Source organism: Rhinopithecus bieti, unplaced genomic scaffold (genome assembly GCF_001698545.2).
Source record: "Rhinopithecus bieti isolate Rb0 unplaced genomic scaffold, ASM169854v2 scaffold_758, whole genome shotgun sequence".
NCBI lineage: Eukaryota > Metazoa > Chordata > Mammalia > Primates > Cercopithecidae > Rhinopithecus > Rhinopithecus bieti.
In genome coordinates, this window is record NW_016803215.1 from 163,061 (window position 1) to 189,556 (window position 26,496).

The following is a 26,496-nucleotide window of genomic DNA, read 5'->3' on the forward strand; positions in this document are numbered from 1 at the left end:
GCCTCCCGGGTTTACGCCATTCTCCTGCCTCAGCCTCCCGAGTAGCTGGGACTACAGGCGCCCGCCACCTCGCCCGGCTAGTTTTTTGTATTTTTTTTTAGTAGAGACGGGGTTTCACCGTGTTAGCCAGGATGGTCTCGACTCTTGACCTCGTGATCCGCCCGTCTCAGCCTCCCAAAGTGCTGGGATTACAGGCTTGAGCCACCGCGCCCGGCCGGATTTTTTTTTAAGTTACAGCTCTTCTCAGCTTAATGCTTTTGTTTGCATACCAGAGGCACAACACAGAGAGAAACTTCCAGAAGGGATGGCAAAACACATCCCCCAGACTCCAGTGCTGTCTGACAGACAGGAAATGTTTCAATCTAAGTATCAGAGCTTTAGGATATCAGACTGTGGGAAAATTCCAAGTAGTCCTCAAACATCTTCATCAATTTCATGACCAAAATAAATACCCATATTGTCCATAATTGGCATAAATCCCCAGGTGTTTAGTGCCTGTTATACTGTGTAATAAAATGGGCACTGGGTCATAGGAAAGTTAATAGTGCTAGGAAGACTGATTGCTTCAAGATACTAATTCAGCTTCTAATTAGCACAGGCAGCGCAGACTGCACGGCGGTACGCATCGTCTTGGGGTACTGTATTGGATCGAAGGGCTTTGAGAGCAAATCGTTATGCACACACTTTCAGGAGACCCGGGAGAATAAAGTAATCAGAACAATAAATCAACCTGCCATGTGGCTTATACGTCTGCTTGAATGTTCTGTTGGCAGTAGAATATTTAAGAGACTAAAATGTGAGCAGATGAAACTTGATTTGGATTCAGACCAACTGCATCCTTTAGCTCAGAGATGCTTTGTTATAAAATTATCATCTTTCAATTATGAGCCAAGATCAAAGTGGGGGGAGGAGTATAAATAAGTCAGAGTAATTCTTTCTTTCTTTTTTTTTTTTTTTGAGACAGAGTCTTGCTCTGTTGCCCAGGCTAAAGTGCGGTGGCACCATCTCAGCTCACTACAACCTCCACCTCCCAGGATCAAGTGATTCTCCTGCCTCGGCCTCCCGAGTGCTGGGATTTTAGGTGTGAGCCACCGCACCCGGCCATCACCAACCAATTTTAAAGTAAAAAAAAAGGAATTTGAATCAAGTTTCAAGAGAAACGTACATGACTAGTAAATTCAGAAATTCCAGGTGAAGAATTTTTGTTTGATGAAATTCCCTGTAAGGGAACCAGTAACTAACTGCCCTCAGGGTTTGGTAAAGGCCTCTGTGTTTGGAACACTGGGTGGTTCCTTCTCCCCACTTAGCTAACTGCCCATAGCTCTCTCTGGCTGGTGCTGGATTTGGGTGAGATGCAGTCACCGAAGTGACAGCATCGTGGGGAAATAGGAAATCGGGGTGAGAACATGGGGTCTGCGAGAAGGTGGACCTGAGTTCAAATTGCACCGCCACCTCTCACGCACTGTGCAAGCTGTAAGCAGTTCCTGGGTGTCTCTGGGCCTGTCTTAGACTTTTTTCTTTCTTTCTTTTTGAGACAGGGTCTCACTCTGTCACCCAGGCTGGAGTGCAGTGGCGCAATCTCGGTTCACTAACCTCTGCTTCCCAGGTTCAGCCTTGGCCTCCTGAGTAGTTGGGATTACAGGCATGCACTACCACACCTGGCTAAATTTTGTATTTTTAATAGAGATGGGGTTTCACCATATTGGCCAGGCTGGTCTCGAACTCCTGACCTCAAGTGATCTGCCTGCCTTGGCCTCCCAAAGTGCCAGATTAGAGGTGTGAGCCACCGTGCCCGGCCTGGGCCTGCCTTAGACCCTTCATCTGTGGATTGGATGTGTCAGAGGATTGTGAGGTTTAAATAAGTTAATCCAAAGTGCTTTGTACTAGTTCTTGCTCGTGGCCAGTGCTGAACAAAGGCTGATCTTGTTCTTACCATGCTAGGAAACTGCCGAGTCTCTCAGCCTTGTGGATTTGTGTTCTTAACCACCATGCTCCACTGACCACCTGTTCCCTAACTCCGGGTGTCTCACCTTGGCTGGTACTCTTGGAGCCTCCCAGGCCTTGGTCTGAGAGCTGTGCTGTACCTCTCAGGCTCTGCCTACCTGGCTTTTCAAGCTCTGGATCTCTTTCTGTTTGGCATCGATGTCTTCATCCAGAACCTGACACTTCTGTGAGATCTCCCTCTCATTCTGCCTAGAGGTGGTGGTCTCCGACAGCTTCTGACTCAGCTCAGCCACTTCGTTCTGCAGGTTTGCTATTATGACGTCTTTGTATTTGGATTCAATTTCATAATCTGAGAGACGGCTGACCTCTTTTCCCAGCAGCAGAATTATTTCATCCTGGGTAGAGATCAGATGGCAAGCTTACTAGGTGTGGGCCTAGGTGTGAGGCTGAGCCCATTTAAAAAAAAAAGGTAGAGGCCGGGTGCGGTGGCTCGCACCTGTAATCCCAGCATTTCGGGAGGCCAAGGCGGGTGGATCGCCTGAGGTCAGGAGTTCAAGACCAGCCTGGCCAACATGGTGAAACCCTGTCTCTACTGAAAATAAAAGAATTAGCTGGGTGTGGTGGCGAGTGCCTGTAATCCCAGCTACTTGGGAGGCTGAGACAGGAGAATCGCTGGAACCTGGGAGGCAGAGGTTGCAGTGGGCCAAGACCATGCAGAGGTTGCAGTGGGCCAAGACCATGCCATTGCACTCTAGCCTGGGCAATAAGAGTGAAATTCTGTCTCAAAAAAAGGTAGGAAAATTATAGTGTAATTCTTTTGGGAAAGTAAGGGCAGGCAGGCAGGGGAAAGGCAGACTTTGAGGCTCTCTCTGTCACTTGGAAACTCACAGAGACGACAATTTGGTGAAAATGACTGCTTGCACAGACTCCTATAATGCATGTGGATACCTTAGAGGGACACAAACTTTCCTTTCCCCTAAAATTATACTTTCACATTAAGAACCACCATCCCACTTGGGAATTCTTGCTGCCAAAAAGTTTATTTATAATATTTTTAGGAATTAACTTACCAGGCCTCAGTCTAACATTTGGGGACCAAGGAAAGGTAATTAAGGAAATGACTCTATTCAACCACATTCTGACTATAATGGGGCTATTTAACTTTACAAATTTAATACATTCTGAAATAGCTTTTCCCCTTTCCTCTCTTCAGTTATTCCCTGGCTCTTTTGGTTATTCACATAAAAATGTATTCCAGGTAACTGAGTCATGAAAAATAAATGAGAGGGGAATGGTGATTTATGTATGTAGGTTCTTGTAAACTTCAGGCTGGAAAAAACTTTGGGCTTGGCAGGCTGTACCCACAGGTCTCATTAACCCAGTCCCCCATCTCTCCAAAAGAAAAAACACTGTAGCCGAAGAATTGGTTAGGTTTCCCGAAAAAGGGGGGAAAATTCCCCCAAACTTCTCGCCAGAACTCATCAATAAAATATCAGGAAGACTGAGAACAAAAATTCCCCGATGTGATTCATAGGCAGCTACAGAGTTCCTGATCAGTTACTTTGCGAGGAAACTCCGCCCTCCATGCAATTTTCCACCGGTTAGAAGGAAGCGGGTGGGCAGCTTCTAGGCCAGCACATTGCCTGGGGAGCTCGACCTTCTAGTTTGCTAACCTGGGGAACCACCGGGTTTTGGTCATGATGGAGCCCGACTGCTGTCCAGGCTCTGTCCTTGGGTCCCTGTGAGTGCTTGTGGCAACATTTCAAAGGACAGCCTCAAACAGAGTCCACGCTCTGAGGCAGCCCCTTGCCTCATTCAATATGAGTTACCCGAGGGCTCCATTTCCAGCCAGGTGTTTGTTCAATATCCACACAACAAACATGTATTGAGCATCTACTGTGTGCCATGCTTGTGCTGGGCGCTGAAGTATAGAGAAGCCTGCAGCTTATGGTGCACAGCTACGGTTCCTGCCTTTCTGGTGAGGACCCTGTGACTTCCTTGAGGGAGCACCCCTGACCCTTCCACGTGGTCTTGGCAGGAGGGTCAGTTATGTGCCCTGATCCTTCCTGTCCCGCTTGGCATTGTGCATGTGACCCAGGTTGGTCAGCTGGCATTTTCTCAGAGATTTCATGTATTACTTAAAAGAGGAAGAAGCTCTTGCTTCCTTTGGGATCATAATCTTCAGAGACTTCAGTTTGTCTACAGTCATGTTTTCCAACATAAGAAGCCAGCCTGCTGCAGAAAGCAGAACTATGAGGGAAGCAGTAGAGAAACTGATAGCGGGATAGCGGGGAGCACCCTGATCATTTAAGCTCCTAGATCCAGTCATGCCTGAAGCTGGTTGGCTTTTATATTTTCCAATAAAATAAGACAATAAAAAATGTTTTTAGTTTCTATTTTTCTTTTCTTTTCTTTTCTTTTTTTTTTGAGACAGGGTCTTGCTCTGTCACCCAAACTGGAGCACAGTGGCGCAATCACAGCTCATTGCAGCCTTGATCCCCTGGGCTCAAGTGATTCTCCCACCTCAGCCTCCCTAGTAGCTGGGACTATAGGCAAGTTCCACTATGTGTGGCAATTTTTTTTTTTTTTGCAGAGATGGAGTCTTACTATGTTCCCCAGGCTGGGTTTGAACTTCTGGGCTCAGGTAATCCTCCTGCTTGGCCTCCCAAAGTGCTAAGATTACAGGCGTGAGCCATTGAGCCCAGCCTATTTTTTCTTAAACCAATTTGTTTGTTGTCACTTGCACTTGAAGGAGTCCTGACAAGTCAAGGCATAAATACTTCATAAATAGTAAAAATTTAGAAATGTGGTTGCATCCTATTTCCAGCTTAACAACTGTGGTGGATTAAAAATGGCTACAAATAACTTTGCAGCTTCTGCCATCAAGCAGTGGAGTCTATTTCCCCACCCCCTAAATGTAGGCTGGCCCTATGATCTGCTTTGACCAAGAGAAAGTGATAGACGTGATGTTGGGTGGTCTCCAAGCAATTTCTTAAGAGGCTGTACAGCTTCTGTGCTGGACCTCTGGAAACCCAGAGACCACTGTACTGCTATGAAGAAGCCCAGGATGAAAGCCACATGAAGAGAGGGCTCCCAATTCCATTAGTGGTGATTTTTAATGGTGAGATTTTGGTGCACCTATCACCCAAGCAGTATACACTGCATCATATTCGTAGACTTTGATCCCTCACCCTTCTCCCACTCTTCCCCCAAATCCCCAAAGTCCACTGTATCATCCTTATGCTTTTGTGTCCTCATAGCTTAGCTCCCACATATCAGTGAGAACATACGATGTTTGGTTTTCCATTCCTGAGTTACTTTATTTAAAATAATAGTCTCCAATCTCATCCAGGTCCACTGCAAATGCTGTTCATTCATTCCTTTTTATGGCTGTGTAGTATTCCATTGAATATATATACCACAGTTTCTTTACCCACTTGTTGATGGATGGGCATTTGCATTGGTTCCGTGATTTTGCAATTGTGAATTGTGCTGCTATAAACATGTGTGTGCAAGTATCTTTTTCAAATAATGACTGCTTTTCCTCTGAGTAGATACCCAGTAGTGGGATTTCCAGGTCAAATGGTGGTTCTGCGTTTAGTTCTTTAAGGCACCTCCATGCTGTTTTCCATAGTGGCTGTACTAGTTTACTCATGTAACCAAATACCACCTGTACCCCAATAACTTAAGGAAAAATTAAAAAAAGAAAACTAATAAAAACTCTATAAAAACTTCAAAAAAAAAAATCTGTCTGTGGGAAGAAACTAAAAAAAAACAATAACAAACAAACAACAAAACTAATTCCAGGTGTCCCAACTGAGGTCCCAGACATGGGAATGAGGACTTCTGAGACCATCAGTCCCTGCCATGCCACCGGCTGACTGCAGTTGCATGAGTGAGGCAGAAGACACCAGCAGGAGAACCTTCCAAGGCGACCCATAGAATTGTGGGAAATAAACTGCTGTTTCAAGCCACTAAGTTTTGGGCTCCCTTGTTTACAGCAATGGGTAACTGACAGAGCATCCAAACCTGACTTCCCACCTTACTCACCATTGCTGCAGATTCCTGGAAATGTCACTCCCATGTGTGACAAGAGCTCCAGGTGGTTCTGCTCCTTACAGACTCTGAGAATTGCTGCAGGCTCAGGCCCTGATCTTTAGGGGAAGCATGGCATTGTTGGACTACTGCTTTTAGTATTAGGTTGGTGCAAAAGTAGTCGATTATAATATAATTTTCAGGTTGTGGCTAAGTGAGGCGAAATCAGCCTGGATCCATCCTTCCCAGGTATGCTTACATTCATCTGTACTGACCTCTCTTCCTGTCTCACTCTCTAAACCTCTCTGGTTCTTTAACAAGTCTTTCTCATTTGCTCAGTCATCTCTGACCTCAGCTCTCACTTCTTCCTACTAGGGAAGTTAACCAGACCTGGGTGTGAATCCCAATTCTGCCCCTTGTACTGTGTAACCTTGGGCAAGTTACTTAACCTCTCTGAGCTCCAGTTTCCTCCTTGTTAAGTGAGGGTGATCAAAAACCTGTTTTGAAGACAGCAAAGATTAAACGAGCGAATGAATGTTAAGTGCACAGGATGCAGTCCAGCTCACAGTAGATGCTTAATAAACAGTGGTTGCGGAGGTCGTAATTAGAATAAAGCATCTGGTTGAATGTCTTAGGGAATAAGAGGTGTTTTCTTGGAAGCAGGATAAGGGCACTTCTGGGCCACAGAGAAGAACAGGCATCAACAAGTCTCTCTGCAGTGTGATTGCTGCTGCAGCTCCACCCTTCCCCAGACCCCTCCCTCACCTTGTCCTGCTGGGCCGAGTCCTCCTCCACATAAATCTCCGCGGGGGGAACCGCCCCAGCAATCCCCTCGGCCAGTGATTTTTCCGACAGTTTCATGGCATTGGTCCACACTAAGGCATGAGATCAGCAGAGAGCACAAAAGACATCATAAGTTTCCCTGAGGCCTGAAGAAGATGTTCACATTAGCCTTCCTGTTTGTCTCCCCCCAGACATAGACATTTTATGTAATTTAAAAATTACAGGCCAGGCGCAGTGGCTCACACCTGTAATCCCAGCACTTTGGGAGGCCAAGGTGGGCGGATCACGTGGTCAGAAGATCGAGACCATCCTGGCTAATACAGTGAAACCCCATCTCTACTAAAAATAGAAAAAATTAGCTGGGCGTGGTGGCGGGCACCTATAGTCCCAGCTACTCAGGAGGCTGAGGCAGGAGAATGGCGTGAACCCAGGAGGTGGAGCTTGCAGTGAGTCGAGATCGTGCCACTGCACTCCAGCCTGGGCGACAGAGCGAGACTCTGTCTCAAAAAAAAAAAAAGAAATTACAAAGTGGTGTGTGTGCTCACTGAAAAGCAGTGAAAGCATCACGGAAGCACCAGAAAGAGAAGGGGCCACCTCCTTCCTTCTTCCTGTGCTAACTGTGCTGTTACCTAACATGATGTGTCTTTTTCCAGACCTTTTTCCTATGCCACAGAACAGCGGGTGATCTTGAGCAGACCATTTAATCTCTTGGGCAGGTCATTTAATATCTTTCAGCCTTAGTTTCCACACATATCATTGAGGGGCATGAATAGTCTGTATCATAAAGGGCTACTGTGAGGAGTAAATGAAACATTAGGTAGAGCAGGGATTGGCAAACTACAGCCCTGGGGCTGAATCCAGCCCACTGCCTATGACTGAAAGTATAGTTTTATTGGAACGTGGCCACAGTTACTCATGTATGTATCATCTATGGCTGTTTTTGTGCCACAAATACAGAGTTGAGTAGTTGCAACACAGACTGTATGGCCCTCAAAGCCTTATTTATATCTGATTCTGTGATACTGGGATTTATAACAAGAAGTAGATACAGCTGGCCCTCCGTATGTGTGGGTTCCACATTTGTGGAGTCAACCAACTGTGGATTGAAAATATGTATATGTGTGTGTGTGTGTGTGTGTATACACATACTACTAAAAACACAAAAATCAGCTACGTGTGGCAGTGGGTGCCTGTTATCCCAACTACTCAGGAGGCTGAAGCAGGAGAATCACTTGAACCTGGGAGGCAGAGGTTTCAGTGAGTCGAGATCATGCCGCTGTACCCCAGCCTGGGCGACAGAGTGAGACTCAGTTTCAAAAAGAAAGAAAAAAGAAAAGGAAAGAAAAGAAGGAAGGAAGAAAGAAAGGTACTCTTTAAACACACTTAGGTTCTGTGGTACTGGGGATCAGGGCTTTAACATATGAATTCTGAGAGAACACAATTCAGCCATAACAGAGCTTATCCAAGTAACCAAGGCTACTGGAGAAATGATGGAGTTTGACTCCTGAGGCTGGATCTTAAGACACATGTGGCTGCTGCTTTTCTCTCTAGGACCACTCTTTTGGAGGAAGCTGGCAGCCATTTCATGAGGAGACTCAAGCAGCCTAGGAAAGGTGGCAGTGGTGAAGAACTGAGGCTTCCTGCTGTCAGCTAGTGAGGAACGGAGGCCTCTTCCCACGCGGATGTGAGTGAACTACCCAGGAGATGTGTCCTCCAGCCCCAGGCAGGCCTTCAGAGGACCGCAGCTCTCGTCAAAAGCTTCATGCAACCTCCTGAGAGTCCCTGAACCACACCATCTTGCTAAGCTACTCCCAAATGCCTGACCCACAGAAATTGTATAAGATAATGCATAGGGTTTTGGTTTGTTTTAGGGTGCTATGTTTTAGGGTAATTGGTTATAAATTGGTAACTAATACACACTGTATGTTAATTTTACACAAAAAGACAAAAACTGTTGAACTCTAGTTAATGGTACACATGCTAAATGTTTAGGGCGAAGTCTATAGCTGTAGGAAACTTATTTTTAAATGCATCCAAAATTAAGATCGATGAATGAATTAACAGAATGATTGATAGACAGATAGATATATAATAAAAGTATAGCAAAATGGGCCAGGCGTGGTTGACTCACGCCTGTTATCCCAGCACTTTGGGAGACCGAGGTGGGTGGATCACTTGAGGTCAGGAGTTGAGACCAGCCTGGCCAACATGGCAAAACCTCCTCTCTACTGAAATTACAAAAATTAGCTGGGCATGGTGGTTTGTGCCTGTAATCCCAGCTACTAGGGAGGCTGAGGCAGGAGAATCACTTGAACCCAGGAGGTGGAGATCATGCCATTACACTCTAGCCTGGGAGACAGAGCAAGACTCTGTCTTTAAAAAAAAAAAAAAAAAAAAAAAAAAAGAGTACAGTAAAATGTTAATGGGAGATTTAGGTGGGGAGGGGGGGTCACTGTAAAATTCTTTTTACTTTGCTGTATGTTCAAAAAATGTTTGTATTAAGGCCAGGTGCACTGGCTCACGTCTGTAATCCCAGCACTTTGGGAGGCCGAGGCGGGCGGATCACACGGTTGGAAGATTGAGACCATCCTGGCTAACACAGTGAAACCCATCTCTACTTAAAAAATTAAAATAAAAATAAAAATTAGCCAAGCATGGTGGTGGGCACCTGTAATCCCAGCTACTTGGGAGGCTGAGGCAGGAGAATCACTTGAACCCAGGAGGTGGAGATCGTGACACTGCACTCCAGCCTGGGTGACAGAGCAAGACTCTGTCTTAAAAAAAAAAAGAGTACAGTAAAATGTTAATGGGAGATTTAGGTGGGGAGGGGGGTCACTGTAAAATTATTTTTACTTTGCTGTATGTTTAAAAAATGTTCATATTAAGGTCAGGCGTGGTGGCTCACGTGTGTAATCCCAGCACTTTGGGAGGCCAAGGCGGGCAGATCACAAGGTCAGGAAATTGAGACGATCCTGGCTAACACAGTGAAACCCTGTCTCTACTAAAAAAAAAAAAAAAAAAAAAAAAAAAATTAGCCGAGCATGGTCGTGGGTACCTGTAGTCCCAGCCACTTGGGAGGCTGAGGCAGGAGAATGGCGTGAACCTGGGAGTTGGAGATTGCAGTGAGCCGAGATCAGGCCACTGCACTCCAGCCTGGGCAACAGAGCGAGACTCCATCTCAAAAAAAAAAAAAAAAAAAACAGTTCGTATTAAAATGTTGGGGGAAAATGGCTGAGTCATTTTTCAATGTGGGTGGTAATGGCGGTGCATTTGACGATGATGATGACGTAAACCGTGGAAACACATGGCCTTTACTCTTCAGCTTGCATGTGTCACAATAATAATTATTATTTTGAGGAAGGTGACGACATGAATGGTCTTGAGCAAGACTGGGGAAAGATATGGAAGCCGCTGGGAGATACCTGGGGACTCGAAGGGCCTGGGGCTGGGACAAAGAGGACAGAGAGTGGGACCTTGATGCCAGAGGCTAGGGAGGAACTCCGAGAACCATGCCTGGGACTAAACTGACCAGCTATTCTGCCGGTGAGGCTGCTGAGGCCAAGAGGACAGTGACAGGTGGGACATTTCCTCCCCAAGTGCCATGAGGCTTTCAAGGGGGTAGTGGGGAAGGAAGGACACCCTGGAGGTTGTGTGTGTCCCAGAGTGACCGGGCTGTGAGTGGGCTGTCACTGAGCTCACCAGCCTTAAATGGGACTGAAAAATGTTAGATTAGATGGGACTGAATGTATCTCCTTGGGAGAAGTCATTTTCCTTGATAAGCGTCAGTCTCCTCTGACCTGTAAAATGGTGGTAAAATATTTTAAAACCTCCTAGGGCTGTTGGGGACAAAGGGGATTGCAATGACTAATATTTTTGCACATCTGAGTCAAAGTGTGTTGACGTAGGTCCTGTAACACACTCACATGTACACACGCACAGAGGCCACACCCACTGCAGGTGCCCTGGTGTGTGTATACGGACACAGCACAGAGGCTGGAGGGATACGCAGCAGAGAGTCAACAGGGAGACCCTGGTGATAAGGATTATGGCTGATTTTTAACTGTTTTCTTACTTTCTGCTTATCCTGAATTTATTTTTATTTTTTACAATTGAACATGTTCTACTTTTAGAATCAGAAAGTAAACCAAAACCAAGACCCATCCACATGGCTGTAAACCACCCCCAAGCCACTGATGGCAGCCCTGACGCATACCTTGCTTGATGACGGGGGGCTTGCGGGTGTCGTCCACCACAAACGAGAACATCTCCTTGCTGGCGCTCACAGGCCGCCGGTGGGAGGCCGGCAGGACCACAGTGGGTCTGGGGAAGCCCTGGGACCAGCTCCTTTGCACCGGTGCTGGCTGGATGCCTTGGTGGAAGGGGATATGTGGCGGTGGGGGGGCCTGGTTCGGCTGCTGTGTGGCACGAGGTGGCTGTGGCCCTGGCCATGGTGCTGGGCCCCTCATCCATGGGTAGGAGACCTGCAGAGGCACACAAGGGTCAGGGGAGGTTATGACCAGCAGGGATGGTCTCCATTTCTTTGTCCCAGCCACAGCATTGCTGCCCAAGGTCTTGGTTTATGAGTCACTTCCGGTCAAGCATGATGGCACACAACTGTAATCCCAACACTTTGGGAGGCCAAAGTGGGAGGCTAGCTAGCTTGAGTTCAGGAGTTCAAGACCAGCCTGGGCAACATGGCAAAACCCTACTTCAACAAAAAACACAAAAATTAGCTGGGCCTTGTGGCCTACGCCTGTAGTCCCAGCTACTTGAGAGGCTAAAGTGGGAGGATCACCTGGGCCCAGGAAATAGAGACTGCAGTGAGCTGTGATAGCACCACTGCACTCCATCATGGGCGATGGAATGAGACTCTGTCTCAAAAATAAACAAAAAAACAATGAGTCACTTCCCCCAGGAAGCCTTCCTGGACTCTCCTCAAGTTTGGGATGGGGGTCCTTGCCTGGGCCACATGGCACACGATCACACCACCACTGAGTGGGTGCGTCCTTTACCCAGGCACCCTGCCGAAAGAGTCACCTGCATTAACTCATTTAATACACTCAACACTCTGCGATGTCAACAGTCAGAGGATACAGGCCGGGCAAGACCAAGGGACTCCCAACACCATAGATGTGGTATTGAGCTGCTGAGCCAGGAGAATGTCCCCTCTAAGGGATTAGGGACTTTTCATCTACCTTTCTTACCACTGTATCCTCAGCCCCTAGAATAAATGCTTGGCACATACCTAGTAGGTCCTCAAATGTTGGTCAAAATAACAGAATAAGCCAATCACTGAGATTCCAGCCCAGCTCCCTGGGACTCCACAGCCTTTTCTCTTTCTGTCCACACGGCGGGTCCCTCTATCCCTCAAAGTTCAGAACTCTGGGATTGCAGGGATGCTGGCTGTCTGATTAGCCTTTGCTTTTCCACACCAGCACACCTGATTCTAGCAGAGGCCCCAGGGAAGATGTTACAGCTACTTTCAGCAGAGATCATGTCAAAACCCATCTAACCATGGACGAGCAAATGTGGAGTGGTGCTGACACCTGGCCTTTGCCATGGATTAATGCTTTAGTGGTGGTTTCTCCCTGGTGCCTAGGGGTTGAATGGTGGCAATGATGAGCACTATCACTTATTGCACTGAGCTTACTGATTCCTCACCATGACCCTTTGTGTGAGGGTTCTCCTTACTCCTATGTTAGAAGTGAGGCTTACAGAGGTTAAGGGATTTACCCAGCACAGGCGGTGGTGGACAGGGAAATGGGATCAAGATCTGATGGCCTGTCTCTCTCCTCTCCTCTCCCCTCCTCTCTCCTCCCCTCTCCTCTCCCCTCCTCCGTCTCTCCCCTCCCCTTCCCTCCCCTCCCCTCTGTCTCCCAATTCTCTTGGCAGAAATAACGCTTTCCAGGTAAAAGCTAAACTCAAAGGTTTGCTTCCTAGGCAGGAACTCATCCCTGTTTTCCCAGGGCTCAGGGTTCTCCTTCTGTACCCCAGAGAGAAGATGAGCTCAGACGCACACGAGGAGAAGGACAGAATGCTTCCAAAATCAGCTCTCCAGCAGACAGCACTTCCTAGAACTTCAGCTGAGTTTTATTCAAGAGGAGGGCTCTCCACTCACTCAGGATCCTAATCTCCAAGCTGCAGTCTGTCTACAGCGGCTCAGGGATCCTATGCATTCCCCCCAAGGCTCTTTCTGGGAGTCAGTGAGGAGTGTTTTGGGAAATCTGGCACCAAACTCCGATCACCTGGTGATGTATGGTTTGGCTGTGCCCCACCCAAATCTCATCTTGAACTGCAGTTCCCACAATCCCCTTAGGAGGGACTGGGAGGGACCTGGTGGGGGGTAATGGAATCATAGGGGAAGTTTCCTCCATGCTGCCTTCATGATAGTGAGTGACTTCCTGTGAGATCTGATGGTTTTATAATGGGCTTTCCCCACCCCCTTGCTCTGCACTTCTCCTTGCTGCTGCCATGTGAGGAAGGACATGTTTGGGTCCCCTTCTGCCATGATTGTAAGTTTCCTGAGGCCTCCCCAGCCCTGGGGAACTGTGAGTCAATTAAACCTCTTTCCTTTATAAATTACATAGTCTCTGGTATGTCCTTATAACAGTGTGAGAATGGGCTAATACATCTGGGGACACCTGGCCAGGCATTCATAATGACACTAGCCCACTTGAAATCTGTTTTCAGGAGTGAGTCTGGGCAGAGTTCCAGAACTCTGTTACCTCATGTGTAGTTTCCCATTTCTCTCCACTGTCAGCATCTCAGCCTTTCCACCTACCCTCTCTTCTGTTCTTTGGTTTCAGAAGCTGAGCCACTGTGGCCCGGCCCTGGGCTGACTTCTCCATCCATCATGTCCCTCCCCATCCTCAGGGCTGTCTTGCCTCACTCATTCCCATGACCTTTTCCTATGGGTTTAATAAGTACTCATTGAATGAATGGGCTGAAGGTGAGAGCGGGCAAACTCCAATGCGTTTTACTTCAGCCTTCGGGAACACAAATGTAGACATTATTGGTTGTGGTGGAGGAATCCACTTTCATGCTAGGACATAAGGTAAGGGTGCCTCATGCCAACTAGCTGCACAGGTGCTAATGGAAGAAAGCGTGTCTCCTGCCTCAAGGGCAACGCTTCTGCAGTGGCCAGGCCAAAACCCACTCAGCATCTTTTGGAGATTGTGGGTAAATCTCCCTCCCTCTCTTGGCCCATTGTTGTGGGTGGGGCTAGGCAACAAATCACATTCACTGGCCATAGTGATTGGCCAGGGGTGGGGCATGCGATCCAATCAGAGCCAAGGAGACGAGGCTGGACACCAGAATCTCTAGCCACAGAGACCTGGGGACTTGAGAATGTAGCCAGCACCAAGAGATGCAGTCCAGACGTGGAGAGAGGGAAGCTGGTTTTCTTTTCTCCATTTTTTTTGAAATAGGGTCTCACTCTGTCATCCAGGCTGGAGTGCAGTGGCACAATCATAGCTCACTACAGCCTAACCTTTCGGGCTCAGGTGATCCTCCTGCCTCAGCCTCCCAAGTATCTTGGACTACAGACGCAGGCCACGAGGCCCAGATAAATTTTGTGTTTTTTGCAGAGACGGCGTTTCATCATGTTGGTCAGGCTAGTCACAAACTCCTGGGCTGAAGTGATCCTCCTGCCTCAGCCTCCCAAAGTGCTGGGATTACAGGCATGAGCTCTGACACCTGGTCTGTTTTTGTTTAACTGTTAAAAAATACATAACAAAATTCTCTACCTTAACCATTTTAGGTGTATAGTTCAGTACTTTTAAGTATAGTCTAACTGCTGTGAAACAGATTTCCAGAACTTTTTCATCTTGCAAAAGTGAAAATATATCCTCATTAAATAACTCTCCCTTCTCCTCTCTTCAGAGCCCCTGGTAACCACCATTCCCCTTCTATTTCTACGAATTTAAATACTCTCTGTCCCTCATATAAGTGGATTCATACAACATTTGTCCTTTTGTGACTGGTTTATTTCACTTAGCACAATGTCCTAAGGATTCATCCATGTTGTAGCATGTGTCAGAATGTCCCTCCTTTTCATGGCTGAATAATATTCCACTGCATGACATCACATTTTATTTATCCATTCATCTGTCCATGGACACTTGGGCTGCATCCACCTCTTGGCTATTGTGCATAATGAACAAATAGAGAAGCTGGTTTTGAACCCTGGCTTGTGTTGCACTCTGCACTAACTGCTCAGTACTGTGAGGCTAGTTTGAGCTGGTTTTGTCACTTGAAGCCTCCATGATGCTAATGAGAGGGTCCCTAAAGGGGCCAGTGCATGATGTGTAAATGCAGCAAAGACTGCAATCAGCTCTTTCAGTTAAAAAAAAAAAAGTTTGTTTGTTTGTTTGTTTGTTTGTTTATTGAGAAGGAGTTTCGCTCTTGTCACCCAGGCTGGAGTGCAGTGGCGTGATCTTGGCTCACTGCAACCTCTGCCTCCTGGGTTCCAGTGATTCTCCTGCCTCAGCCTCCCAAGTAGCTGGCATTATAGGCATGCGCCACCACGCTCGGCTAATTTTTTTGTATTTTTAGTAGATACAGGCTTTCACCATGTTGGCCAAGCTGGTCTTCAACTCCTGACCTCAGATGATCCACCCACCTCAGCCTCCCAAAGTGCTGGGATTACAGGCATGAGCCACCGCGCCCGGCCTTGTTTATTTGTTTTTTGAAAGCATGTTGATTTAAGGTGGCTTTAGTTGGAAGGTTAATGTCAGTCTTCTCTACTTAACAGGCCTACTCTATTATAAGCAAGGTCAAGGTTTTCTCAGAAATTGCTACTGGTAACTACAAGGAAACAGTGAGGGGATAAACAAACCAAACAAAAAGACTCCTGAAAAACTGGCTCCTGGCCGAGCTCGCATTGGAATGTACATGAAGCTTGGGGTCAAGGTCAGTGATCAACAAGTCTGGTTTAGAAATATTAGTTTAAACATACTTGCTAGTGCCTTCTTTCTTTCATTCTCTTTCCTGCTTTCCTCCTCTTTCTTTCCCTCTGACCATATGGTATATGGCATGGTGGTTTTTTCTTTGTTTATGTTTGAGGCAGCATGTGCTCTTCCTGATCTCTCCCACACTGTCTAAAATAGCAGGTTGCAAACCACCTGGACCACACCCATGGCTGAATTTCTATCAGCTTGAACTAACACCCAGCCAATAACGTACTTGAGAACTCCAAATCCATTTTTTCTGGATGATCTCCTTGTTTCTTGTGTTATCACACTAACATCTGCTTCTGACCCTGCCAAGGCTTCAGGGTGAGAAGGATGCCCTAAAACACCAAGAGAGTTTGTCCAGAGTCCCACAGGACCCAAGCATTCTTCCAGAAAGCCCTGGAGGCAGTTGACAGGGCGGGGAAGTAGACCTTGCCCTTGGAAGTCTGTTATGTTCTTTGCTGTCTGCAACTCTTATCACTTGGCTTTGAACCACCAAGGAGGGAAGGCTCTAGGTGCTAGGCTGTGCTGTGCCCTTCATATATGTGGCCTCATCTAATCCTGAGAATAACTCTGGGGTCGGGGAGACATTTTTACCCACATCTTGTGGATTAAGGAGCAGAGGCTCAGTGAGGTTCAGAGACTTGTCGAAGGTCCTGAAGCCTGGAAGTAGTGATGATATTGGACTCCAAACTCTGCCCCTGGAGCTTCCAGGTCATTTGAAGTCATGATTTACACTTGCTTTCCATACTTGCAAAAGGATCTTAGATGATCGGCTAATGAAGAATAGATTTTCTGAGTTAAAAAATGAAAATGAGAAATAGATGGTGTGAAAATCCCCAAGATGGTGCATGGGCTGTGTGTGGACAGGATTTTCCAGGAATGCTGTCAGCTCCCTCATGCAAGTTTGACTCACAGGGTATGTGCAACGCCCTGGATGCCACTCAAGAGAACTGCAGCCTCCACCCAGGCAGGGCTGTGGCTGGCTCACTGCTGTGCCAGAGGAGAGCTGGGGCATGTTGGTGCTGGCTCATGAGAGCCGATGAGTAAATGTTCAGAATTCTGTGAGCTGGCTGATAAACACAACTATTAAAAAATAAATTATATATACTTACAATTAAATTATACCAGAAACAACAGTAATAAATGCTTAAAACTTAGCGTCCTAATTATTTTACTATATTTTATCATCATCTGTGCTCTTACGGTTATTCTTCTTACTGCGTCTGTGCATTGGCAGTGTTGTACAGTGATGTGCTGCTACACAGCTCTCTGTGGCTCTGTCTCAGTGAAGCTTGAAATTGGCCAGGATGGTGAGGTAGGAGGTGGGACTCAACTCTGGAGGTTTGGCTTGGACACCAGACCAAATTGAGGACCAGCTAAAACAGGGCCGCAGTGGAAGCAGCTTTCCATAAGACACGCCCACCAGTGTGCCATGTCAGTTTAGCATTGCCATGGCAACACCCAAAAGGTACTACCCCTTTCCATGGCAATGACCCAACTACCTGAAAGGTAATACCCTTTTCCTGGAAATTTCTGCATAAATCAACACTTAGTTTCTGTGTAATGAAATGTGGATAGGAATATGACTGCAGAATTGTCTTTGAGCTGCTACTCTGGGTGCACTGCCCATGGGGTAGCCCTGCTGAGCAAGGAGCAGTCCCCTCCTGCTGCTGTGCACTGCTGCTTCCATAAAAGGTGCTGTCTAACACCGCTGGTCTGCCCTTGAATTCTTTCCTAGGCAAAGCCAAGAACCCTCCCTGGCTAAGCCCCAATTTTGGGGCTTGCGCATTCTGCATTAATGGGAGTGTTTACATCACAGAAATCAGGAAATGCTATAAATCAGGGATTGATTTTTTTGTTTTGTTACTTGTCTATTCTTAGGAAAGTGTTGGATAAAATATTAATAATACAGATGAGATTGAAAAGTGTTCTGTGTCTGTAGCCATCACTATGAGTAGCACAAAAAATACGGAGGAAATTTTCTTCTGATATTCAAAAACTATTATCCAGTAGTTTCTTCCGGTATTCAGAAACTATTATCTGATAGCGAAGAAGATGCTCATGTCATTAATGAATATGCGAGGTTCCAACACAAATCTTTCTTATTTCACTTTCATCTTACTCATGAAGGTAAACTAATATATCCACCAGTATTCCGGTTGGAAACTTACTCATTCATCAATTGCTACCATAAGTTGGCAAAGGATACAAGAGTTTGGCAAAAATCAATAAAGACCTCTGTGAGAATCAATGGCTCTATGAAATTTACGATAAATTTGCAATAGTCTTGCATATTTTGTTATTATTTATAAAGAATATGCTACACGTTCTTTGTGTCAGTAAGCTTTATACTATACCTGCATACTTTACTTTTTCAGACGCTCACCAGCATAGCACTGGCTGGGCCCAGTGCCCAGTGAAGGGCCCGGCACACACTGTAGGTGCCTGCTGACCGAACTGAATTGAACAACTGGTGAACAGAGCCAAAGTTTAAAAAACTTTCAGCTGATTCTGGGGCTGGGACAGGGAAAATGCACTATGAGCCCGGGGCATCTTTAACAGCAGAAAGTGAGTAAGTGTTCAAAAACAGAAAGTGCAGGCCCTGTTAGAGGGCTGGACAACCAACCCAAAAGAGCTCCAGTGGCCAAGGCTAGAACAATATGAGCTGCAAAATCAATAACCCTCAACTCTGTGTCCTTCTCATCATACACAGAGGAGAAAAACAAGCCACCCTACTTCCTTGGAGACCGGCCTGGAAGTTTCCTGATAGAGAATGGATTATTCATCATTTTCTTTCCCCAAGCTCCTAGCCTGGAATCTCATTACGGAGGCTCAGCTTAGGCAGGAGGAATGCTTTCTTGCCATGGGCTTTTTTTTTTTTTTCTCCCTACATTGCATTCATCTCCTGCATGGGTGTGGGAGAGACACCCCTCCCTTCCACAATTCTGAGTCTATTAATTCTGGCGTGGCTCATCCCCTGCACTCCAGAGGAGGGAGTATATCCCAGCCCTGACCAGTCAGAGCATTCCATGTCTCTGGCCTCAGTGATTGGTTCGGGGATAGTCATGTGACCCAAGCCAAGCCAATGAAGAAGCTTGCTCTTTTCCTAGAGCTGCTGAGTTTGGAAGGTGCTGGGGTTGCCAGCAGCCACGTCATTACAGGTGGGGCACCAATCTGCTCGAGATTGTGAAGCTCACAAAGATGAAAGAGACAGATTTCTTTTCTTTCTTTCTTTCTTTTTTTTAGTTTTAAGAATCAGAGAGTTTAACAGGCAAGAAAGAAGGAAGAAGACAGAAGGAAGAAGTTCCCCGTTATGGAGACAGAAGGAGGGGGGCTCCAAAGCCAAGAAAGGTAACCCCAAGAGACAGATTCCTGAGCATCCCTTGAGCACCTGGATCTAGCCAGGCCTGAAGCTGGGGCTTCTGGCCTTTTCAGTTACAAGCAAAATAACTTCAACTACCTCTTCTTTTGCTTAGGCTAGTCTGAGTTGAGTTTCTGACACTTGCAAACAGTAAAATTTTCTGGACAATATGCTTATTGACACTCGAGCACAAATATCACTGTGTACTCAGAATGAAAGGTGTTAATGCGGGTTCTGACTTGTCTGAATAAAACCCACCAGGCTATAATCATGCACCAAATTTACCTTTAAACTTGTAAGAGTAAAGCAGTGGCCCCAGAGAAGAAGTGATTCAAGACCAAGGAACCAACCACAGGTAGTGAAACATTAGGTGGAGAAATTTGGAACAAATAAACAGTTCTCTAGCTACAGCAGCTTTTGGACTATAAACCTCAAATTTCTGTTTCAAAAGTTATACCAGGGAAAACATTCCAAAGTTTTAAAAGAAAACTTCCAGTTGAAGAAATATGTAAAAGTTATAAACATTCATCTGTTGTGTATATTATATATTAATGTCAAGCATATTTATCAGATGTGTCAATATATTATTACTATATATGGAAATGCATATACATGTATGTGTATATTTAGAACCACATATCTCCAAGTTCTGTTTTAAAGAGGTAATGAAGGCCGGTAATCCCCACACTTTGGGAGGCCGAGGTGGGCAGATCACCTGAGGTCAGGAGTTCAAGACCAGACTGGCCAACATGGAGAAACTCCTTCTCTACTAAAAATACAAAAATTAGCCAGGCATTGTAGTGGGCGCCTGTAATCCCAGCTACTTGAGAGGCTGAGGCACGAGAATTGTTTGAACCCAGGAGGCAGAGGTTGCTGTGAACCGAGACTGTGCTACTGCATTCCAGTCTAAGCAAGAGTGAGACTCTGTCTCAAAAAAAAAAAAAAAAAAGAAGTAATGAAGACTGTTCAACGCCTATTTTCCCTTTTTCCTGTTCCTCAGTTAACTAAGTAAACTATTAACCAGCGCAGTTCCTAGCAGAGAGTGGGGGCATTCATTCTTTCTCCTATCCCCAGAATGTCTTATCCTCTTTTAGCCTTTCTTTCAGACACTGGGTAAATGAAAGAGGCAGTATAGCATAGTGTTATGAGCAGAGGTTGGTAAACTTTTGCTTAGCGAGACAGACAGTAAATATTTTTGGCTTTGTGTGCCATATGATCTCTTGTCTACTCAACTCTGCCATTGGAGCAGAAAAGCAAACACTGGCAACACCAAAATGAATGGGCACGGAGATCATATAAATAAAACTTTATTTATAAAAACAGGAGATGGTCTCAATTTGGCCCATGGGATGTAGTCTGCCCACCTCTGGTTAAGGACATGGGATTTAGAATTAAGCAGAATTGGTTCAGATACCTCCTCTGCCTCCTACCATCTGTAACCCTGAAAATGTGTCACTTTTGTGCTTCACCTGTAAAATGGAGATGACAACAGATACTTCTTACTTTGTGAGAACTGAATGAGATCATATATATTAAGTACTTAGAACACTTCCTGGTATATATAATAAATGCTCATTAAACATTAGCCACCAGACATGATCATCACCATCAAAAAAGAAACTGAAAGAGAGGAATGGAGTTTGTCCAGGAACTTCAGCAACATCCCTGGTGAAAAGACGGCGGAGGTGAATAAGGAAGGCCCTATCTGAAACTGCATTTTCTTCTATCATCGGTGGCTTTCATTTCTACCTACATGATATATCGTCCCCCATGACCATGTGAAGTGGCAGGCTGGCAGGATTGCAGTGAGGAACTTGCCTGAGCTCTCAGGTTACCAAGGTCCTCTGAGCTGTTGGGAAGGACTCCCAGACCAGGCTTCAGGAGACCTAATCCTGGTTCTGGCCGTAACAGATTATGCAATCTTGGGAACACTGCAGAGCCTCTTTGGGCTTCAGTTTATACAATGATGGGATGGTCCCAAAGAGCTGTATGCAGATTCTGAAGGGGGAAAGGGAGCCTGTGGTTAATGTGTTCCTGACGGGCAAAAGTTGGAAACTGAGGCTCAGAAAGGCTACATTGCCATTGGAGTTTGAACTTCAGTCTATCGTACTGCAAAGCCTTTGTGTTCTTCACTGCACTCCCAAAAAGCTTCCCCTTTCAAGCAGTGAGTAGTCAGGCACATGGGCAATCTTTAGGTTGGGCAGGATGTCCTGAGGTTGCAAGAGGGACAAAGGACTGCATCCAGAAGTCACATGGGAAGCTCTGGCTGGAATGGGAGCAGGGCAGAACAGGCCAATGTAGGTTTCCTTACCAAGCTGCTTTATAAGAACGGCACCACTGTTCATAGGACAACCCTCACTCACAGCTCCTTTTTCTGGAAATCATAAAGCACTAAAGAAACCAACAAGCAAACATCATAATGGCCGGCACAACGTGGCAAGCACATCTGACTTTGTCACTTGGATGTCACACGCCTGACACTTAGGCAGAGACTCCGTGTTACTACTCAACAGTTGTTTCAGGGCATCACCAATGGCCCTGCAGATTATGCCCCACACAACTCCGGGGGGTGCCATCTTCATGGACTCTACTGTGAATGGTGACTGGAGTTGTGCAAGGTGGTGGCCCTAGGCTATACTTTTTTTTTTTTTTTTTTTTTTGAGACAGAGTCTCACTCTGTTGCCCAGACTGGAGGGCAGTGGCATGATCTTCACTCGTTGCAACCTCTGCCTCCCAGGTTCAAGCAATTCTTGTCCCTCAACCTCCTAAGCAGCTGGGACTATGCGCCACCACACCTGGCTAATTTTTTGTGTTTTTGGTAGACATGGGGTTTCACTATGTTGGCCAGGCTGGTCTCGAACTCCTGGCCTCAAGTGATCCTTCTGCCTTGGCCTCCCAAAGTGCTGGGATTACAGGCATGAGCCACCGTGCCTGGCCCCTAGGTTATAATTTGGCAAAAGAGCTATGATATATAACGTGTACTCTTGAGCATATCGTGGGTGCCAATGTACTTTGTCAACAAGAGTTTCCTTGTTTTTCTACCTTGTATGTCATCCACGGGCAAGTTATTTGCAAAGGCATCCACCTGGTAGTTGGGAGGTCTTGGGAGGTTTTCTGTCCGTGGGAAGGCTCACAGTGGAGGCAGGTGGTTGCTAGCGTGCTCCTCTTATCTTCCTGCTATCACAGGCGCCAGATGTTGGGCTAAGCAATTTACAAACAATGACCTGTTTAATACTACAGTAACCCCACATGGGAGGAACTATTAGGATTCCAATTTTACAGAAATGGGAACTGAGGCTCTGAGAAGTGAAGCAACTTGTGCATGATCCCACAGCTGGTCAAGAGCAGGGCAGAACTGTGCGGGGCAGACTCACCTGAACTTCAGGGCACCCACGCTAGCCACTGTGATGTCTACAAACACATTTGGGTCTCTAACTTCTGCCTCCACCTCCCATTCCCTATTGAAATGGCTGTCACATCCCTCTCTGTTGGTTATGGTCACCACAAAGCCGGAAATAAATTTTTCTGTTTGGGAACTCTTTCTTGGGAAAAGAACAGCTAAGCCTTACAATATTAGGATAATCCTCTTCCAAAGGAAACAGTCCTTGAAAACTCTACCGCGGGGAAGACACAACGCCTACTCCAGGGACTCAAAGAATCGATAAGAGACAAGAGCATGCTGGAATCAAGACAGTACACATTTCTTAGAAAAACTGGACCCCAAAATGAGATGAGATTTGATGACAGATGCTCTTCACTATCTCCTTTTTTCTTTTTTATAGCTCATAGGTCGAGGTCATTGGGCAAATGGAAAGGGAAGCCATCGGAAGGAGTAACTCAGTCCACATGGCTGCTGTCACTCAGGCCTGCAGAGGAGCCTTTGTCACTAAGAGCTCAGAGGAAGCCTGCATGAATGTCTCTTGATGTAAGAATGCTCTGAAAGGGAGCCGAGAGCAGTTTTGTGAGGATAGGGGTGGAGGTTGGGGGGGGGTCTTCTGAGGAAAACCTGGCAGGGACAGAGGCTTGGGCTGTCCCCTGGAAGCCTCAGGCTGCTGTGAGGTGCCCTGGCCATGGGCCAGGGGGCATCTGTCCAGCTGCTAACAGTCCCTTAGCTAATAAAGCAGGAGACAACTGCATGTAGAAATAAGAATTTTAAAAATTCATGTACAGCCAAGTGACTGTAAAAGTGTGCTTTGTTGTCTTTGAAAACCAGTCGATGATACTGCTGTAGCTAGCAGCTGACTCAATGGTTTTCTCCCAATTGTACCTGCAAGTGGAAACAGAGTTTAATTCACAGTGACTAGCTGTGTGATCCTGGGCAAATTACTTAACCTCGCTGAGTTTCAGGTTCCTTGTCTATAAAATGGGGATCATGAGAGAGCCCAATCCATAGGCTGTTGCATTAAATAAGGGAGAGCAGGTAAATGCCTTAGCACAGTGTCCCTCCTGCTCCTCCTTATCATTCCATTATAATAATTCTACAGATCTCATTCATTAACAAAATAGAAACTATTATAAAAAACAGAATTTTTTTTTTTGAGGTGGAGTCTCGCTCTGTCACCCAGGCTGGAGTGCAGTGGCGCGATCTCAGCTCACAGCAACCTCCACCTCCCAGGTTCAAGCAGTTCTCCTGCCTCAGCCTCCAGAGTATCTGGGACTATACAGGCGCATGCTGCCATGCCCGGCTAATTTTTTTTGTATTTTAGCAGAGACGGGATTTCACCGTGTTGCCCAGGCTGGTCACAAACTCCTGAGCTCAGGCAATCTGCCCAGCTCCACCTCCCAAAGTGCTGGGATTACAGGTGGGAGCCACTACACCTGGCCAAAACAGAATCTTTTATAACACATTCTCTTGCTCCTTCAGTAGTTAGGGTTGGATGTCTTTACTACTGGGTGACACACTTATGTGATTAAAACAAAATACCCCTCCCCACATTTATACACATAGGCTCACAGTTGCATCATTTGCAATAGGCAAAAGGTGGAAGGAGCCCACGTGTCTACCCATGGAAGAATGGATAAGCAAAATGTGGTCTATCATACAAGGGAGCGTTCTTCAGCTTTCAAAAGGAAGGACAGTCTGATGCATGCTACAACATGGATGAACCTTGAGGACTTGGTGCTAAGTGAAACCAGCCAGACACAAAAGGACAAGTATTTTATTATTTCACTTATACAAGGTACTCAGAGTAGTCAGATTCACAGAGACAGGAAGTAGAATGGTGGTCATTAGAGACTGGGATGAGGGGGCAACAGGGAGACAGGGTGCTGTTGTTTCATAGGGACAGAGTTTCAGTTTTGCAAAATGAAAAGAGTTCTGTGGATTGATGGTGTGGCAGCAGTACCACAATGTGAATGCACTCAACACTGAACTGTACCTTAGAAACGGTGAATATGGTGAATTTCATGTTACATGTGTTTTACCATAATTTAAAATATAAAAAGTTGCACTGAATTAGCATGCCTTTGAAAATTGTGGGGAGGTTCCAAGATGGCCAAATAGGAACAGCTCCAGTCTGCAGCTTCCAGCGTGAGTGACGCAGAAGGCAGGTGATTTCTGCATTTCCAACTGAGGTACTGGGTTCATCTCACTGGGGCTTGTCAGACAGTGGGTGCAGCCCACGGAGCAGGGCGGGGCATCGCCTCACCCAGGAAGTGCAAGAGGTCAGGGAATTCCCTTTCCTAGCAAAGGGAAGCCGTGACAGACAGTACCTGGAAAATCGGGACACTCCCACCCTAATACTGTGCTTTTCCAACAGCCTTAGCAAATGGCACACCAGGAGATTATATCCCATGCCTGGCTCGGAGGGTCCCACACCCATGGAGCCTCGCTCACTGCTAGCACAACAGTCTGAGATTGAACTGCAAGGTGGCAGCAAGGCTGGGGGAGGGGCGTCTGCCATTGCTGAGGCTTGAGTAGGTAAACAAAGCAGCTGGGAAGCTCAAACTGGATGGAGCCCACAGCAGCTCAAGGAGGCCTGCCTGCCTCTGTAGACTCTACCTCTGGGGGCAGGGCATAGCTGAACAAAAGACAGCAGAAACTTTTGCAGACATAAACGTCCCTGTCTGACAGCTTTGAAGAGAGTAGTGCTTCTCCCAGCATGGAGTTTGAGATCTGAGAATAGACAGACTGCTCCTCAAGTGGGTCCCTGACCCCCGAGTAGCTTAACTGGGAGACATCTCCCAGTAAGGGCCGACTGACACTTCATACAGCTGGGTGTCCCTCTGAGGCAAAGCTTCCAGAGGAAGGATCAGGCAGCAACATTTACCGTTATGCAATATTTGCTGTTCTGCAGCCTCCGCTGATGATACTCAGGCAAACAGGGTCTGGAGTGGACCTCCAGCAAACTCCAACAGACCTGCAGCTGAGGGTCCTGACTGTTAGAAGGAAAACTAACAAACAGAAAGGACATCCACACCAAAACCCCATCTGTATGTCACCATCATCAAAGACCAAAGGTAGATAAAACCACAAAGATAGGGAGAAACCAGAGCAGAAAAGCTGAAAATACTAAAAATCAGAGCAACTCTTCTCCTTCAAAGGAACACAGCTCCTCAACAGCAATGGAACAAAGCTGGATGGAGAATGACTTTGATGAGTTGAGAGAAGAAGGCTTCAGATGATCAGACGATCATCGGTAATAACAAACTTCTCCGAGCTAAAGGAGGATGTTCGAACCCGTTGCAAAGAAGCTAAAATCCTTGAAAAAAGATTAGATGAATGGCTAACTAGAATAAACATAAACAGTGCAGAGAAGTCCTTAAATTACCTGATAGAGCTGAAAACCATGGCACAAGAACTACGTGACGCATGCACAAGCTTCAGTAGCCGATTTGATCAAGTGGAAGAAAGGGTATCAGTGATTGAAGATCAAATGAATGAAATGAAGTGAGAAGAGAAGTTTAGAGAAAAAAGAATAAAAGAAACAAACAAAGCCTCCAAGAAATATGGGACTATGTGAAAAGAACAAATCTACATCTGATTGGTGTACCTGAAAGTGAAGGGGAGAATGAAACCAAGTTGGAAAACACTCTTCAGGATATTATCCAGTAGAACTTCCCCAGCCTAGCGAGGCAGGCCAACATTCACTTTCAGGAAATACAGAGAACTCCACAAAGATACTCCTCAAGAAGAGCAACTCCAAGACACATAAATCACCAAAGTGGAAATGAAGGAAAAAAATGTTAAGGGCAACCAGAGAGAAAGGTCGGGTTACCCACAAAGGCAAGCCCATCAGACTAACAGCAGATCTCTCGGCAGAAACTCTCCAAGCCAGAAGAGAATGGGGGCCAATATTCAACATTCTTAAAGAAAAGAATTTTCAACCCAGAATGTCATATCCAGCCAAACTAAGCTTCATAAGTGAAGGAGAAATAAAATCCTTTACAGACGAACAAATGCTGAGAGATTTTGTCATC

At 46.2% G+C, this 26,496-nt stretch overlaps 1 protein-coding gene across 1 annotated transcript in view; it reads right to left on the minus strand.

Annotated features, from left to right (window-relative positions):
* Nucleotides 1-26,496, minus strand: part of FHAD1 (forkhead associated phosphopeptide binding domain 1) — a 158,393-nt gene that overhangs the window by 97,360 nt on the left and 34,537 nt on the right. Inside the window, 3 exon segments of the mRNA XM_017869555.1 lie at nucleotides 2,103-2,339; nucleotides 6,745-6,854; nucleotides 10,976-11,243. Of these exon segments, the coding sequence (XP_017725044.1) occupies nucleotides 2,103-2,339; nucleotides 6,745-6,854; nucleotides 10,976-11,243 (615 nt within the window).